At 45.4% G+C, this 19,161-nt stretch overlaps 1 protein-coding gene across 1 annotated transcript in view; it reads left to right on the forward strand.

Annotated features, from left to right (window-relative positions):
• Window positions 1–641: 641 nt before the first annotated feature.
• Lmx1a (LIM homeobox transcription factor 1 alpha) overlaps window positions 642–19,161 on the forward strand; it is a 157,175-nt gene continuing 138,655 nt past the window's right edge. The window contains exons 1-3 of the mRNA XM_045131549.1: window positions 642–769; window positions 1,101–1,198; window positions 3,328–3,514. Of these exons, the coding sequence (XP_044987484.1) occupies window positions 1,123–1,198; window positions 3,328–3,514 (263 nt within the window). The 5' untranslated portion in view covers window positions 642–769; window positions 1,101–1,122. The remainder of the gene's footprint in view (window positions 770–1,100; window positions 1,199–3,327; window positions 3,515–19,161) is intronic.

The raw sequence follows: 19,161 nt of genomic DNA on the forward strand, positions 1-19,161 counted from the left end.
GCCCACTTGCACCCGGGACCCTGGACCTCCGCTCGCTCTCGCGGTCTCGGAGAAGCATCCGACCCCCGCTGGTCCCCAACGATAGCGACGACACGGGCTAGCGGGACGTCTCGGGAAGGCCGGCCGCTCGTGGCCACGTCCCGACCCGGAGCAGAGCCAGGGGCCGGCGTTCGCTCCGGCTCTCTCCCGGGGCGCGCCAGAGCCGGGGCGGCTGCTCCGGCTGCAGCCTCTCCGGGACCTCGACGCCGTCCTCAGCCGAAGCTTCTCGCGGTACTCCGCATCTTCTCTCGGCTCCAGACCCCGGCGGCGGGTTCGCCCATCAGGTAAGGAAGGCTGCCCTTTCCTAGGCGCCCGCTCGCGCGGGCGCGTTTCTGAAAGTTGATTTGAAATGCATCCAAGAGGGAGCCGGGCCAGCCGCGGCTCCTCCCCGAGGCGACTCCTTTGCTCCTGCACACATTCCCGGCACTGGCCGACCGGCGGGAGGACCTCCCCGCGCGCCCCGCACGCCCACTCCCGAGCGCCCCCCAGCCGAGCGCAGCGCCAGGAGTACGGAAGCAGGCGGGACCATCTCCGAGTTCCTCATTCTGCTTCGCTCCAGCCCCGGGCAGGTGAGGGCCCGAAACGGCGTGGCAGGGGCATGGGGTTGCAGACCCACTCGTCCCTAGTGCTTGTTTGGGCCTGGCCAGAGAGGAAGGGCACCCTTGCTTTTTATCTGTATTTTACCCACTAGCCGAAATCCTGCCAAGACGCCCCTAGGGCCCACATTAGTGTAAGTTGGGGCGGAGTCGGTCTTGGGATGGGAAACCTGGGGACAGAGGTGGGGGTGGGGGATAGGAGAAGGAGAGTCCCAGTTGGGGGGCGGAGGCCTAAGTACATAACGCGTTGACTTCGAGTGAAATCAGCTCAGCTCGAGCTGTGCGCGGTGACTTGACTCTCTCCTCCCACCGCACTTCTCTCGTGGCTGGACTCGGTCCTCTGGGCTGGGCTCATTCCTGTCGCCCAGGGCAGTCCTGTCGTCCTTTCCCAGGAGTGCAGCAGCTGAGAGCCTGGGAGACCCCAGGGGAAGGGAAGCAAAAAGCATCCTTTTCTCCCTCCCACAGGTCCTTCTGGCTCGGCCCGAATATGTTGGATGGCCTCAAGATGGAAGAGAACTTTCAAAGCGCGATTGAAACCTCGGCTTCCTTCTCTTCGCTGTTGGGTAAGTGTTCGTGCCTGTGCGCCTTGGGCGCACCCTTCTGCTGTCAGGCCCAGAGCCCAGGTGACCAACTTTCTGGTACCCGACCAGAGATGGAGATGGGGAGCTATTGCTATTCTTCGTGGAAGCAGTAAACCCCCCCCCCCCCCCAGCCCCCGGTCTGTCTGTCCGCCCTGGTGAGCCATCTTTACCATAGCCTCCTCAGGCCTCACTAACCTAGCATCAAATTCCCCAAAGCCTCGAGGGGCGGGTGAGCGTGTTCAATGGCATTTGAGTGGCAAGTGATTAAAAATACCCAGGGCTGGATTTTTAATCATGGAACTGATCGACGGCTCCTAAGTGCCATCCGTTTCTCGGTGGCCATCAGCGGGCTGAAGCCCTGAGCGACCAAGTTCGAGGCGGCTTCTCGCCCCCCACCAACTCCAGCCCCAATTTAGTCTCGGGCATGGCCGAGAGGCTTTTCCGGGCGGGTGGGCAGCGCTGCGCAGGGATTAGCTTGCTCGGCGGGGTCCTAGGCTGGGCTTTAATTAACTGAAGCCGGATCCCAGGTCGGCAAGAACCTTCTCCCTCCCACCCCCACCCCGTTCAACCTTTCCCAACCGCCTAGGAGCCGGCAGTCAAGGGACTTGGAAAAATAACACACTTAAGTCTTCCAGAAGTCAGGCCAGGAGTTGTTGTTTGGGGTCTACCCTTGGTGCTTTCCAAGTTGTGGGAAAGGATCTTTTCTTCTTTCTTTTCTTTTCCTTCTTTCTGCTGGAGAGATTTTTCGTTTCGTCATTTAAAACTCTTGTCCCTTTCCCTCACTGGGAACCTCTAGAGTACGTTGAAGGCAAAGAGGATGAGACTTTTTGACTGGAGAAGCAGAGAGAAATTACACACTCCAGATAAAGCAAAATCACCTCCTCTGGCCTTTCATCGGTCAGTCTCGCTTTTGAAAACGTCAGGTCTCTGTCCAGCCTTGCAAGAGCGCAGGCTTAAGACCATGGTTGGCGTCACTTTTCGTTCTGCGCGTGGCGTGGCCCGCCCTGACCCACGTTGCCTCTGATGCCGGAGTTGTGGCCTGGGATGCTGAGACTCAGCACAAAGAAAATAAAAATTTAAAAAACTGACAACAAAGGATGCTTTTTCTAGCCTTTCTCGTTACCTGTCTCTTGCCCCGTAATAATACAACCTGTTCTGCCAGAGGAGCGTACGTTGGAAATGGAGGAGGGTCAGCCCTTTGGGACACGCATGCAAGAATGTTCTTATAATTGGAAAAGGGCTTTAAATCGTTGTGAAATGTGCAACAAAGACGGCTGAGCCCTCCTTCTCCACCCCCCAAAAGCAGCACCCCCTCACTAGCAAACGACAGGGACACAAACATTTAAAAAGCTGGAGGGGTAGAGCTGAGAGGGCTCCCCGAGTGCGCTGAGAGGGTTTGTCGCTCCACTCACACATGCAGAGCGCGGGACAGACATCTCCTACCACTGCCGTGACTTTGCAGCGTCGCAGGGCGCTCGCTCGCTCGCTCGCTCCGGCTATTTTTGTTCCCTTCCGTTTATCTTGACACGTCTTCTTAATTGTGAAAACCCCATTTGCAATTTGCACGCTAGACAACGTATAGCACTTTAGGGCTCATTGACTTGAACAGTACTGGATTTGTCTGAGGCGAGACTGTATTTTCTGTACCCACAGGACTATTTTGGAAGAAAAGGGGGGGGGGGATGAAGTTTCTCTACAAAAAAAAAAAAGAGAGAATACAATAGCAAGCAAATAATTTTTACTGATTTAAAAATAGTCAAAAGGCATAAACACAGTAATTAATGACGTGATAGCCCTGGGGGGCAACATTTATTTGTAATCTAATTTTACTGGATTCACAAATGCTAGTGCCCATACCTGGGTCAGACAGATTAATTAGAGGACACCTATCGGTTTCCGTCCCCTCCCCTGCTAGAATTTAAACCTTGCCACTTAGTCCGTGCCATAGGAACGCAACTTGGTTTGATTTTTTCCAAGTCTCGGCTTGACTGCTGCTCGCGGGCTTCCTGGGGGGGGGGGGGTGGCGGGCCCGGGGGAGCTCCGTGCGTGTGGAGCCCTCGCGAGCGGGCAGGGATGCGCGGCTCACCGGCGACCGTCTGTTGCGGCTGCAGGCAGAGCGGTGAGCCCCAAGTCTGTCTGCGAGGGCTGTCAGCGGGTCATCTCGGACAGGTTTCTGCTGCGGCTCAACGACAGCTTCTGGCACGAGCAGTGCGTGCAGTGCGCCTCCTGCAAAGAGCCCCTGGAGACCACCTGCTTCTACCGGGACAAGAAGCTGTACTGCAAGTACGACTATGAGAAGTAAGTGGCTGCGCCGCCAGTGTCCCCAAAGCCCTGGCGCCGGTGCGCACTGGAGACTGTCCTCCCTCACCCTCCTCCTCTTCTGCAAAGCAAGCGTTCCCCCGAGTCCGGTACACGCCTCAGGGACGGGGTTTTCCTGCCAGGGCGCACCACCTTGGCCCCAGGCACGCAGAAGAGCGCGCTGTTACCTCCTTTCTTGGTGGATCGCTTAGTTTGTAGTCCCTTCCTCCTCCCAAACCAGCCGTTCCTAGAGCCCGTTTTCTGTGGGCCCGTGACACCTTCAAGCTTAGGCCTGGTTTCACCGGGGTGCCCTGCGGGCTACCAATGACCCACGTCTCCGAGCTGCTTTGCCCTCCATCTTACCAAGTATCCGCGCTACCCTTGGGTTTGTGCCTGGTGGTGAGGTGCTGTGGATTCGATGGTTTCCGGCCCAAGGCGCATTACCTGCTCGGGTTTGTCCTCTGGAGTGGACGCAGTGGGCACGGGAACGAGGCTGCTGCTTAGTCGGGCCGCTTTGCTTATCTGCTCGCTGCATCCTCAGGTTGTCTCAAAAGCCCTTGGGTGCAGTTGCTAGGTCAGAGGTTGGACCCGTCTCCTGCCCCTAACTTCATTCCTAGCTACTCCGCAGCAGGTTTGATTCCTTCCTGTCGGCATCAGTGTTGTGGTGTGTTCTGCAGAGAACCCGGAGGCCCAGAGTGGGTCATTTGGAACCTAGATTTCTGAAATGCGTCAGGGTGTGTGGGTTAAAGATTTCCTTATTCTCTCAGTGAGGGACCAAAGGAGCCTTTGGCTTTATATTTTGTAAATGGCTAATTCAAAGGGACCTTGGCTTTAGGGGGCATGGAACTTTTGGAGGAAAGAAAAGTGGCTGAAATACAGGTCTCCGATTTTGTACACCAGAACTGGATATGTCGACCACGCGTGCGTGCGGAGAAGAATTCTGCATGTGTCACTCGTGCATTGGGGGCAGGCGCTATGTAGAGCTAATCAAAGGAGGGTGTGTGAGGAAAGTAGTTCCTATAACGTTATTAAAAACACACAAAGACAAGGGATGTGGTGGAGAGGTTTCTCTGTAACAACAACAAGCACACTAAGGAAGAACAGAGAGTTTTTGTTTTCATATTGTTGGGCTTTCAGGCTTTCTAAACCCGGACCAAGTGATTAGACCTAGTAACTCCCCCCACCCCACTCTAGTCAGCGCTTCTTTTCCATACATAAAATGCTTGAATTTTACTACCATGTCGAGAGACACAAGACATTTTTGTTGTTTTGGAAATATAGCATTATATTTTTCCAGAACTTAAAAAAAAAACATGCTTGATTTTACATGAATTGGACAATACGGAAATATGCCAAAAAAAAAAATGTCTTTAGGACCATTCCCAGAAGCAATCATTCTGGTTAATATATTTGCAAAGAAAGTATGCCTGCCTTGTTCTGGGTTGTCTCTTTGTGGCCAAGGTGTGATTTTTAGGTAATTAAGCAGATTTGGCCTACCCCATTTCAAGAATTACCTATGGATAAAGTGTCTGGTTGATTGCTCGCTTTTTCTTTCTTGCTTTTCATGGGAAGGTTTGGGTATTGTGTGAGCTCAATCTTTATCTTTCTGCTTATGGATTACTGAAATGTCCACATCCTTCAGGCCCAACACTAGCAAATTCAAAAGTATTGGAGCTTAGGAAAGGATTTAGGTTGTGAATTTCTATTCTGTTTGTTAAAAAAAATCAGGAATCAAAGAAGGCTTAAGGGTCAACACAGCTGTCTGGCCAGTCAAATCTCCTTTAAGGAAGTCAGGCTGTGTCAAGAGGAGAAGAAACAGTTGTTGTGAAGCACTTAACACAACAATGTCCCTTCCATTTCAGCCATCCAGGTTTGGCGCAGTTTGGGCTTATTAGCCCAAGAGGGTCAGTTCTCCCCTCACAAAGCTATTTCTGCAAAGAGAAAATTGCAGGGATCGACTGACTTGCCAGCTGTTGGCCAGAACCAAGATTTCATGGAGGGGTGTGAGCTCCAGTGTTCAGAGAGGGGCTGGTGCTCCAGTGAAAGGTTTTCATCCCAATTTAAAACTATTTTCTGAAACATGATGTCCAAAATCAGTTTGTTTGGGCTCTTTGGCTTCTGGAACATTATCAGTACTTGTCTGCATGCAGTCTATCAATTGTTTTTTAAATTCATTTATTCCATTCTTAAATTCCTTTTCCCCTCCTCTATCCCCTCTCCCAATCCCATTCTTTTTTCAACAAAGCAGGATTTTAATATACTTGATACTCTTAATGGTATTAGTCTGCAGGGTACTTGCTGTAGAGAGAATGAAACAGTGTTATTTTTTTTTTAAGTGGGCTCAGGAAAATTCCTTTATTCAACAAGCCTTTATAGAACTTCCATATGCAAGACACTGGTTGAGGCAAGAAGAGAATAATCAGAAAAATTTCAGAGCCTGCCTGCAGGAGGCTTTTAGCTTTTTCCTTCTGTTTAATTCTAACCATCAAGGGGTTCCTGAAAGCCTCCTCCACTTAGCACACCAGACTAGATATCATCCACAAGCTGTCATGAACAACCAGATATTTATCCCTCAGAGAATACAACTCAATTTTGGGCAACAGTCACAGCCAACACTTTGTCTTTTTATGACATTAGTAAAATTAGCTTTTCTTGCTCTGTGTGTGTGTGTGTGTGTGTGTGTGTGTGTGTGTGTTTCTTACAACTTGAGGCCCAGACAAAGTAAATGGAAAGGGAATATAAGGTAAGTGGAAAGACTATGATGTTGGTAAATTACAGAGCACTTAATAAACAAAGAATATTATTATTCTTTCACCTCCCAAAATTCATGATGTTTATGTATTATTTCAAAGGAAAGAATATGTAGCTAATGTGCAGTCTTCGTTGACCATCCTAAACGTTATTTTAGGGAAGCAGGTATGTCCCATGTATTTTGACCATTCTTACTCTTTTCTGGCAGTGGGGCCTGAGCTTTGAGTTTGAATTATTAGCTGTGTATCCGTGGTGCCAAGCCTTCACTTAAAAAGTGAAAATTCCATCCTGTCAACTAGTTGTTTCACTTCATGCTGTCAGGTTTGATTGATAGTGGCATCTTGGACACAAGTGTTCATTTGAAACCTCAACATGTTTTACTAAGTATTTATCTCATCTACTATGACACCCTTAGGAATACTTTATCTTTCAATTACCCCAAACAAATAAGCACTTAAAGCCCGAGTGCAGAACGCTGATTCATGAACACTCAGAAGTTAAGAACTGGAGGTGACCTTTGATGCTTATGATGTCTTCAAAGAAAAACACGTAGTTAATGGGAGGACAACACTGTGAAGTTGTACTATGTGATAGAAAACATTAGGATACCCTAGGTGAGGATGTTTAAAAAGTCTGGATCCAGTGTCTTCAATGTTTCTGAAAGTTAGCAGACAACCTAAATATTTTCCAGCATAAGAGACTTATATTTATGTAACTGTTGTTCCTTATTTCAGTGAGTCCTCTGTGATCTGGTTAGTTTGGAGTTTTCCCTGAAGTTGTTCCAAACAAACGCTATAGTTGGACTTTAGTCTGAGACAGAAGAGACTGCTGAATAACGGAAATGTGGCGATACAATAGATAATTAAGCCTTCTGGAAGGCTTCCCACATTTAAATCACATTTATATTGTTTCTTTCATGTGCCGGCGGCTGGTGGGTCAGGCTGGGCCCTCTCCCTTCACATATGAAGTTTATCATTATTCCTTGGATTGTTCTGGACATCCTAGGAACAGAGTGGGGTCGTATTGCTGTCATCAGAGCTGTTCTCACACCATCATCACTCCCCACATGTCAGCAGATCGCAGTCTTGGGAAGCCTTTCCTCAAAGGGCCGGCTGATGTTTTCTCCTTTTCTGTTTGGAGTAGACCAACTTTCCAATGAAAGGGACTGAATTGTGAGAAAGTGGAGATCAATACACTTGGAGCTTTCTTTTGCCTTTCTTTTGACCTGCAGATTGGCAGCCCTGGTGAAAAGACTGTAATAATACTTTCTATTAGGATCTGTAATGAACTCATTCTGCACTTTATCAAGGTAGTATGGGAGGTATATAAGGAGGAACCAGTGTGGTCTTATTACTGTGACATTAGTTGACCATCAAAATTGGGCATACAGTGACTCATAAAAGGAATCCACAGATGAAATCACAGAGGCAATTGTTAGCTTTTTGCTCTATTTTGTCTTCTGTTGGCCTGGCTCCTGCTACAATAAAATTTAAGGAATATACAAGTCATGCACAGCTAGGTAATAAACTGAAGGTTGTGTTAAATTGCAGGGGGCTTAGCTGAGAATGAACACCGTCCACGGTCGTGGCTGTGTTTATGCAGGCAGACTTATTTCTTTCTTTTGTGGTTTAATTTTAGAGGGTGATTGAAAACACTCCCTGCTTAGAAGTGTTTTCTCTTTTTATTTGTCTAGGTCCCTGGGTTAAACTTTCTTGGAATCAAAGACTTAAATTTTTCAAGTAAACTTAGGTAGTGGGTAGAGATATTAGTGGTATTCTGGGAACTAGAACAGGAGAGATGAGTCTTGCTTTTAGAGTAGGAGATGGAGCTCTTGATTGCTACTTCAGTGGAGCACATTTGAAAAAGTTATTTCTTTTTCATATTGTCAACTCTTGGAGCTTTTGTCTTCTTCCTGGCTAGGACATAGCTTTGGGATTTTGGTTTCAGTGACAAGCACTTTCCTGATCATTCATTATTCATCTTGCTTTTTAGTTTCATTTTTATTTATAACTTTTATATTAACCAAAAGGCTGCTACTAATTTCAGAGGGAGCTTTTCAATGTTTTTGTTCTTTCTAATTCTGAAAAACCATTAGAGATAATAATTAGGTATTATTTTTTAAAAAATATTTTATTTACGTGTGTGTGTGTGCATGTGCGCACGCATGTGAGAGAGAGACAGAGAGAGAGAGAGAAAGGGAGGGAGGAAGGGAGGGAGAGGTAGATAGAGAGAAAGAGAGAATGGGCACACCAGGGCCTCTAGCCACTGCAGATGAACTCCAGATGATTGTGCCCCTTTTGCTTCTGGCTTACATGGATCCTGAGGAATTGAACTAGGGTCCCTAGGCTTTACAGGCAAACACCTTAACCACTCAGCCATTTCCCTAGCCCCAGGTACTATTTTTTTTTTAAATAAGAACAATTTTATATTAAATCACCATTTTGTCTTGTGAATAAAGTTATTTGGCAAGTAAATAATATTTATAAGTGAGATATAATGACTTTGAAATATTCATTCCCATGGCCAAAAATTTATGAAAACATCTCAATTATTCAATTTATCAAATTCAAATTATTCAAATTATGAAAACAACTCAATTATTAAGTCCAGTTGTACAGTGTTGGGAATAAATTATAGGGGGTGATGCCACCACTTCCACAGTAAGAAGATTCAACATTTGCCACGTCTCTTTAGTAAACAGAGGGTTTTAATAATAGTTGCCCTAAGTAGGAAATCTTTGCTTTCTTTCACTGTTTCACTATTAAAACATCTCTTTCAAACATGGGATTTTCAATGTGCTTTCCCATTGCCAGGAACGGCTTCTTAGAGCTGTAAATAGGTGAAATAAAGAGGGATTGAGGCTTTGTGGGCAGGGGGCACAGAGGTAGAAAGGTTTCTCAGTCTCGTTCCCAACAGGCTTCAGACCACCCCTTGGGAACATGCAGCATGTTCTCTGGGAAGGCTCCTGGAAACCTACACCAGTGTTGTGATCAGGGGAATTTGGTGATTTTCAGAACACAGTGAAGAAAATGTTCTGAAACAAATATCACCGGGGACAGAGAACAGATCCGCTTTGCTCTCTGTGCCCCTTTGAACGGCCCGCTTTCCAGCATGGGGAGAGCATCTCTCCGCGTTCTATTTGGGACTTACATGTTCTCCTTAGTCTCTTTGACTAGCATTATATGGACAGTTTAGTCAATTTATTATTACATTTAGAACTGGCCATGTTATCACTGCCTGGTGTTGACTGCTGCTTTGTGTCTCTTTGCCATATCTTAAATGAAACCTGCCCGACGAACACCTTCCAAATGTCAAATTGTTATTCCAGTAAAGCACAAGGAGCCGTCTCTATATTTTTAACCAAGATGAAATTAATAAGTTTGCTATGGCTCTGGCATTAATTAACAGAAGGATTAGAGCTGCATGAGCTAAAAAGGAGGCATAAACACTGTAATCTTGCTACATGTTTGTTTTCACACTACTGAAAATAAATAAAATGAGATTTAGGATAGGGATTAAGTTACTTTTGGCACTAGATAGCAGATGCAGTTGGAATGTGGCAGAAACACCGAAGTATTAGTGAAAATATTATGTAAGAAATAAAACAAAAGCCACGTCCTTTTCTACCATATGGGTATACTTGGTTCTGTCCCAAATAGCCCCGTCTACACGGTTAGAAAGGATTTGAAAATCTACCCTTGTGCTGTTCTTCTCAGTGGTGAACAAGGCCACTAAGTGATCTGTAGAAAGTGTCACCTGGCTTGCATGTATGTACTGGCCAGAACTTAATGAAACCCTTGCCTGATTCCCATCATTTCACCATGTCATGACAACTAAAAATACAAAATAGACCATGCTTTTCCTAGTCCTGTAAACTGAAGTCACATGAAAGCGTTTGGTCTCCAGCCTTTCAGAATTCCAGTTTGCGGATCCTATTTTTGGATAACAGCAACTATGTCTGGCTTTTCTGACTCTCTGAGCCTCCAGCGTCTCTCCACACCATCTGATTTGCGGTTTTTCATTGTCATATAACAGATGAGCCCTGAGAGATACTTGGCCGCTGTGGATTGGACTATGTTGTCTGACTTGTCCAATAAACTCTGTCCATATAAAAAATATCACAAGTGCCCAGTCTTGCTGGGAATGGACCACATGTTGTATCTAGACTTCACATCTGGCCTGTCCCATTCTGCCTTTCCCTCACTCCCCTGTGCCCTGTGGAATTCTATTAACTTGACTCTTGCAAGACTTAAGTATTACTTCAGCTCTACCATCAGCTGCCCCATCTCACCATGTCTCTCTTGGGGGAACCTAACTAGACTTTTAGCCAAACAAACTTGTCGTCCCACCATGTGGCCACCCAGTCACTGAATGAGGTTCAGCTAAGCAGTTGGCAATGGTGTCCATGCCAGCTTTGCATGGTTCTGTGACCATTCCTGTTTGGGTGACCCTGTAGGAGCCGCTGAACATCTTGCTCACTATGCTGATACTCTAGTGGACATTGGGTTCTGTCCTACCTCTTCAGGAGAGTGAAGTTTGGTGAGTTTGAAAAGTATCTGCTTCTGGGGTTGTCACCTGTAAGGTGGGAGAATGTGTTCATTGTCAAGAAGTTTGGTCAGTATTACAACAGGATATCAATGTGTCCTTCACTTTCAACTCTGCTGCTTCCTTTGTGTGTGTGTGTGTATATACATGCACAAGTGCAATCACATGAATTTGTGTGTGCATGTGTGTATTACATGCTTGTGTGTGTGTGTGTAGGCCAGAGAACAATCTCCAGTATTTATTGATCCCTCCCTTTCTTCCTTTCTTCCTTCCTTCCTTCCTTACTTCCTTCCTTTCTTCCTTCCCTCCCTCCTTTCCTCCCTCCCTCTCTCCCTCCCTCCTTTCCTTCCTTCTTTCTTTCCTGTCTTTGTCTCTCCTTCCTTCCCTTCCTTTTTTTTTTCTTTTTCTCCCTCATTTTTTCTACTACATTGAGGACTGTACTTAGGGCTTCATGCCTGCTAAGCAAGCACTGTATCACTGAGTATCATGGCCAGCTGGATGTGGCGTTGCTCCATCCTGGAAAGTCCCCTCCTGTAGCTCCAGGTTCTCATGAGAAGAGATCTTTGGAGCAGCTTCCTGTCCTCACTCAGTCCTGCCCTGTCAGTTAAGGGCAGCCACTCCTTGACTCACCTCCTCCCTATCAGGCCTTAGGAGTCTTTAAAAGGATTTTTTCAAAACAAAACAAAACAAAACACCCCCTCCTGAACTGGAGATTAGCCTCTTAAGCTCATTAAAGTTCCTTTAAATACTAAAATGTTGGGCTCCTGGGGTCTACTCCCCCCAAACCATATTTTCATTCTTAACATTGTTGTCATTCACTGTGCAGCAGATTAAGGCCAGCTCCCTCTGGGCCCAGAAACAGTCCCCCTGTCTCAGCAGGAGGGTCCCAATATGTCTTTGTTTGAGCACCAGGACTGCTGGAGCTTGAGGAGGAGTGATGCCAGCATGCCCTGGGCTGCCAGCTGTAGGGTGGAGAAGAAGTTGATGTCTTTCCTCAGCATGGGGCTCCGAAAAGGACCCACTGAGAGGAGCAGGTAGGCTCTTGTGGTGCTCAGGAGCTCAGTAGTCATTGGGTCAGTCAGTCACTGGACAGAACTAAGAATTAGCAAGTGCTTTGATAGCCAGGATTTAAGAGTGGTCCTTGTTCTTAGTCAGGGTGGTTTTGAAAGCCCTCTTGCAATACTAAAGCCTGTATGCATTCCTACTACAGCCCAGAGGCAGGTTTTAATGTCTGAACCTGCTTTGCCTACCTCTCCCTCCCTACTGTCCAGAGTGTCTTCTCCACGGCATCTAACTTCTCTGGCTCATTCCAGCCTTCCTTCCCTAAAGCTGGCTCACAGGAAGAGAATTTTCTCCTCTTGACAGTGGAACAAATCCTTTTGAACATAACCACCTAGAGTTTACCCCTGCTGTTGGCTCCCTGTCACCCTTTCTCCTCGAGCTGCTCTTCACACTGTAGCAGGGATTCCCTTTGTGCACATTTTCCAGATAGTGACAGCCACCATCTTCACAGGGATGTGAACTGACAGCTCTTAAGCGCCAAGAGGTAGACTGAAAATCCAGAGGGGAGAATGTCCCAAGAAAACCACTGCCTGCTTGCCCAGAGTTTTGCTGGGATCTTGAAATCCTTCTTCTCTTTCTGTATCTCCCAAATGCCTGGATTCAACCACAACACTATTTTCTAGCACCACTTTTAGGATTCCAGGTCAGCTTTGCCTTTTTGCTTGTCTTCTGAACTCATGTGGCAAATTTCACATTTCAAATTATGTTATGCTCAGTCTATAGCCCGCCCCCTTTCCTAGCTGTTAGATTGTGTGTGTGGGGGGGTGTTATGACATCATTCTCATTGGGATGTAAATGCCAATGGGCTCTTCTTCTGAAAATATTTTTGAGCTGGAAAGGTTTTAGCTAAAGGGGTGGGGGAACATCCTTGGGACTGGGGAGATGGCTCAGTTGGTAAAGTGTTTGCCGCACAATCCTGAGTTTGGATCCCCACACATGAAAGTTAAGCATGGTGATTTGTGCCTGTAATCCTAGTTCTGGGGAAGTAGAGACAAGAGAATCCCTGGGACTTGCTCTAGTTTATACAGCTGAATCTGTGATCTCTGGGTTCACCATGAGAGACCTTGTCTGAAAATATAAGGTGGAGAGTGATTGCCTCCACATGCATGTGCCCACATGCATATGCATACCCTCCTCACACATATGAACACACACACACACACACACACACACACACGCACGAACATCCTATAAATCTTAGGATGGACCAGCCACAGTGGAGATAATTTTGGGCAGAAGGTAAATACGACTTCATAGGACACTTCCTTGTATGTCTTCTGTATGTAACACTGGTTATGATTATGTTTCTTACTGCATTTAAAAAATTGTATTTATTTATTTTCAAGGGAAGAGAGAAACAGACAGACAGACAGACAGACACACACACACACAGACAGAGAGAGGGACAGAGAGAGAGAGAGAGAGAGAGAGAGAGAGAGAGAGAGAGAGAGAGAGAGGCATGATAGGGCTTCTTGGCACTGCAAACAAACTCCAGATATACAAGCAGCTTTGTGCATCTAGCTTTACATGGGTCCTGGTGACTTGAACCTGTGCCATCAGGCTTTGCAAGCAAGTGCCTTTAACTATTAAGCAATCTCTCCAGCCTCCTCCTTTTTCTTTTGGTTTTACTTCCTTTGTGTTTATTCTTATTTGGGATCTTCCATTTCAAAAGTCCATGTCAATAAATGGACATGAGTAGACAGGTGGGTGTGAATGGTTTGGACACAGCACTGTTCTCGCCAACACCAAAAACCCAACCCCAGACATGTGTCTTATTGTTAAGAGATGTCCAAGCCACAATGGCCTCATCTATACAAAGGAGAGCAGTAATGTCCTCATAGGGTGATTGTAAGAATCAAGATATAACACTGAAAATGCCTCTTGGTAAATCATAGAGTGCTATATATGGTTATGATTATTATGGTTGTCTTGCTATAACGAAAAGCTTAAATACATTCTGTGGGTCTGTGTATATAACCTAACATTACGCAGGAGCCAGTGTGTCTGGATCAAATCCTTGCTGTGTTCCCCATTAGCTGTGTTTTCTTGGGTAATGGGCTCACTTGCTCTTGGTGTTTCTTTTTCCTAAAACGAGAACATCATAATCCCTACTCTCTTGGGCCATTTTGGGTTAATATTGGTAAAGCAGGTAGATCAATGTTTGGCTCATAGGAAAGGCCATAGAAGGTTGTGTTGGTTAAAAAAAAAAAATCTATCTTTTGCTTTTGATTTCAAAGAACATTCACATGTATTAGGAAATGATTTCTCACAGCAGTTTTAAAATTTAGCCAGATAAGCTTTATTCTCCCTTTGCATTAATAGTTGAGAAGTAAACTGAGGCTCAGAGAGTTGGAGAACTTGCCCAAATCATGTTATTGGTAAAGAGAAAAGCTGGGATGCTATCCCCAGCTGTTGACCCCTGGTCCAATGGCCTTTCCACTAAATCACACCATCTGCTGTTTGAATTCTGGTGTTCACACCCTGGTGAGATCACAATTCTCAGTTAGTCCTGTTGAAGCAGCTCTTGGAAAACAAGTCCCCACCTGCTAGATTCTTGTGCTTGCAGGCAGCCCTCTGAGGGGCAGCTGCTTGCAGTGTTTACTCCTTTTAAAGAAAATGTTTTAGGATTTGGGGATTGCCTGAGCATTTGTGTATGTGTGAAAGCATTGAGATATCACTACTGCTTATCAAACCACCCTGTGTGCACAAAACCATCCCAGCTCTCCTTTCCTATCTCATGTCTGCTGTGTGAGTCTCTGCCGTCCATTCTGCACAGTTATTCCTCCCCACTGGAAGTAGGAAGAATAACAAAGAGGCAGCCAGCATGCATTTGCCTTCTCTCCAGATCCCAGAGCTTGCCATTGGTGACTTTTGTGGGAGCCTGTCTGCACATTTGGCAGCAGAACTGTTAAATATCAGATGCAGAGCCTTCCAGACATAGCTTCCATTGGGACCAACCAGCAGCTGTCCATCCGTTCCTTAGATAACCCCTTTCCAAGTTTCCTCCTGAACTGTGCTGCATTCAGACAAGTCCCAGCCTCAGCTGGAAAAGATGCCATGGTGGCCCACACGAGGCTGATTTCCAGAACCATTGGCATCTCTCCTGTTTGTGGGATGCCAGTTGGCATGGCTAGATTGAAAAGTAATAGTGGAATCTTTTTTTTTTTTAAAGGAAACCATGTATTTATGTATTGTGTCACCTCCCTCACCACCACTTCTTCGTGTGTGCGTGTGTGTGTGTGTCTGATGAGATATGAATAGTGTATATATGTGTATGTGCAGATTGCACATTCTATGCACTGGCAAACCAAGGCCAGAGAATATTGAGTATTCTCCTGTCTTGTTCTTTTGCTTTGTCTACTTAAGACAGAGTTTTGCACTGAAGCTGGAGCTGCCATTTTTGGTCAGAATGACTGAAGGGAAAACTCCAGTGATTCTCTTGTATCCACTGCTCTCTCCACCAGACTGGGATTATAGGTGTGTGCCTCACTTTTTACATGGACATTGAGGACCGAGCTCAGGTCTTCTTGCTTGCACAACAAGTGCTCTTTTCTACCAATCCATCTCTCCAGCTTCAACACTTTGCTCTTTTAAACTAGTTTCAATCAACTTTAGAGAGATGAAGTATATATCTGAATTTGATCTTTGTAAACTGCTGTTTAATCAAACAAGAATCCAGGCAATACATGAACATTTGGAATGTACTTTGCTTAGTTGTAGTAGATTTTTCCAATTTAATATTAAATGGACTCAAACAATTGGTTTATTAGTTAAATCACTCATTTATTTAATCAACTAAATATTAAATTCTTGTGTCTGCCAGGTAAGTATAACTGAGTGAAACAAAAACTCTGATGTATTCATGACCTAGCACAGACTATGGAGAAGTGCAAATTGTGCAGATGCTTCGTTTGAAGAGCAATGCGGCCAGATAGAGAGCCAGCTCATCTTAACCCCAGTGTTCTGCATTACCCTGTGCTGTTCATTACCTTCGTAGTGTTTGTCGTGGTTCAAAACCTTTTTTGTAAAAAGAATTTTTTTTTCAAGGTAGGGTTTCACTCTAGCTCAGGGTAACCTGGCATTCACTGTGTAGTCTCATGGTGGCCTTGAACTCACAGTGAACCTCCAACCTCTGCCTCCCGAGAACTGGGATTAAAGGTGTGTGCCACCACACTTGGCTCCTTTTTTTCAATATATGTAGTTTTATCATCTGTTAGTAGATCACAAGCTTATGAGAAAGGGGACTTTTCTGTTTTCCGATCTTCATAAAAATATTTATTTAGTTGAGAGAGAGAGAGAGAGAGAGAGAGAGAGAGAGAGAGAGGGAGAGAGAGGGAGAGAGAAAGGGGGATGGAGACAGAGAGAATGACAGTCAGAGCCTTCTGTCACTGCAAACAAACTCCAGATACATGTGCCACTTTGTACAGTTGGTTTTACATGGGCACTAGGGAATAAAACCTGGGCCATCAGTCTTTGCAAGCAAGTGCTTTTAACTGCTGAACCATCTCCCAGCCCTCTTTTGTTAATTAAAAAAAATATTTTGTTTATTTATTTATTTGAATTAGGGGAAGAAAGAGAGAGAATGGGCATGCCAGGGCCTCTAGCCACTGCACATGAACTCCAGATACATGTGTGTCTGGCTTACATGGGTACTGGAGAATAAAACCTGGGTCCTTAGGCTTTTTAGGCAAGTGCTTTAACTGCTAAGCCATCTCTCCAGCCTCAGTTTTGTTAATTAAAAATAATTTAATTTATTTGCAAGCAGAGAGAGAGAAGAGATACAGACAGAGAGAATGAGCATGTCAGGGCCTCCAACACTGCAAACAAACTCCAGATGTATGTGTCGCTTTGTGCATCTGGCTTTATGTGGGTACTGAGGAATGGAACCCAAGGTGTTAGGTTTTGAACACAAGTACCTTAGCCACTGAGCAATCTCTCCTGATTTGTTAATTTCTAAATCCTTTATCTCCAGTGTCTTACACAGTTCTTGACATCAGAGATATTAAACAAAGACACAAATAAATAGGTAATTAAGCAATATGTGACCTGCTCAGAATTACTGAAAATGCTTCATGGAAGAGGTGACCAATTAATTGGCTCTTGGGGGAAGGATAGGGATATGGGGAAAGGGCAGAGGCTATACAATTCCAAGCAGACAAAGAGGCATCTTGAGTGGAGGGAAGGTTGTGAGGAAGCATGTTGGTCCTGGTGGCCACTGACTATGGGAATGGCAGAGGCTGCAGGGTCAGGTACCCAAAGATAGCTGTGGCTGCAAAATAGTGTCACACAGTCAGGAGCCCCATGTAACTCATGAAGGACTTTCACCTTCATCCTGTGGTCAGTAGGTATTATAATTACTTCCTCTTTGTTGGGACAAACACCTGAACAGAAGCAGCTTATGGGAGGAAAGGGTTTATTATTTCAGACTTATTGATTCAGGGGAAATTCTACCAGGCAAGAGAATCTGGCTGTCTTCCACAGATCCATCGCAGAGAGACACTACCAACAGCCAGCAAACATGAACACCCAGAGCTAAATGGTTCTAGTCCCACACCTAGTAGGACCTCATTACTAGATCCACCCCCAGTGACATCTCCTCAAGCAGACTGCTGGAGACTTAAGTTGCAAGCTTAATCAAAACAACAAAAAAAAAAAAAAAAAAACAAAACAAAACAAAAAAACCCCTCAGGCTATGGGGGCCATACATTCACATTCAAATAGCCACATTCTGTCCCTGGCCCTATAGCCTTTATAAACTTCAGTACTGGACAGAAGTCCAAAGTCTCACCTGAGGTTCAACACTGTCTTAAAATTGTGAGTCCTGTAAAATCAAAACACAAGTTATGTACTTCAAATGCATAACGACACAAAGCAAGCATTTTCATTGCAAATAAAAGAAACATAACAAGGCTGAGGGTTGAGATAAACCATACATTGTTCATATCTTTCTGTTCTAAACCTGCTGCTCAGCAAACTTTTTACACTACTACTTTTAAATTTAACCTTGATAAAACTGTTAGGGCATTGACAGAAGAATGCAGTTAGCATTTCCACCAGTAGCTCAGTTCCAACAAAGGGATCTCTTTCCCCTTTATAAGTTCATGAGCCATGCCTTCACAATCCACAATTCTCTCTGCATTTAGAATTTTCAAACTCTCACCCACGTGGCCCATCAAGTGCTGCTTACAGCATTGCAAGGCCTCTCCAGGTCAAGGTACCAAATCCTTCCACATTTCTCCTATAAACAAGTTCCAAAAGACCCACATGGTCAGATTATTGTAGCAAGGACCCCACTTCTCACTACCAGTTTTATTGTTGCAGTGATTTTTTCATGGTTCATGGTTGGCACAAACATTTGACCAGAAGCAGCTTATGGGAGGAAAGGGTTGACTTCAGGATTACAGATTCAGGGGAAGTTCTATCAGGGCAGAAGAAGCTGGCTTACTTCCATAGATCCATAGCAGAGAGACCCTGCCAACAGCCAGTAACCATTAAAAGCCAGAGCTCCAACTGCTTCTTTTGACACACCTAGTAGGGCTAAACTACCAAATTCTGCCCCCCCTCCATGACGCATCCTCCAGCAGAGATTTAAGTTGCAAGCTTAACTAAAAAGTACCCCCTGCTGTGGGGGGCATGCATTCACATTCAAACCATCATTGTAGGAAAGCAGCAGAGATTTCACAGCAGTGAAGAGTATGTCCATTATTTTCCAGAAAAATGGTTCTGGTGGCAGGCTGGGATACTAACAGGAGCTTCAGTAGAGACTAGGCAGAGAGACCAGTTGGGCAGTTGCTGCTATAGAGTATGAGAGATATAAGAATATGAATTGAACTGGGCGTGGTGGAAAATGCCTTTAATCCCAGTACTTGGGAGACAGAGGTAGGAGGATCACCATGAGTTCAAGGCCATCCCGAGACTACATAGTAAATTCCAGGTCAGCCTGGGCTAGAGTAAGACCCTACCTCAAAAAACCAAAGTAATTAATTAATTATGTAAAATAAAAGAAGGGTATGAATTGTGGAGGAGACATTAAAACTGGAGAGAATAAACATGATCAAGAAAACATTCCTGATATGGCATGAATGCAACTTAATGACCTGGGAAAAAGGAAGGCAGAGAAGGAAAGTTTGGTGATGATCAAGAAAGGGCTGAGGTGATAGAAGAATTCAGGGAGTGGAACAGAAGTGTGGGGCAGGCTGGGGGGTGGGGAGCAGTAAGTATGAGTATGCTGGGTTTCCAGAGGTTTTCAAGTGGACATGTGCAGGAGGCAGCAGTTCAACTAGCCTGGG

This window comes from Jaculus jaculus, chromosome 1 (genome assembly GCF_020740685.1).
Source record: "Jaculus jaculus isolate mJacJac1 chromosome 1, mJacJac1.mat.Y.cur, whole genome shotgun sequence".
In the NCBI taxonomy this organism is placed as follows: domain Eukaryota; kingdom Metazoa; phylum Chordata; class Mammalia; order Rodentia; family Dipodidae; genus Jaculus; species Jaculus jaculus.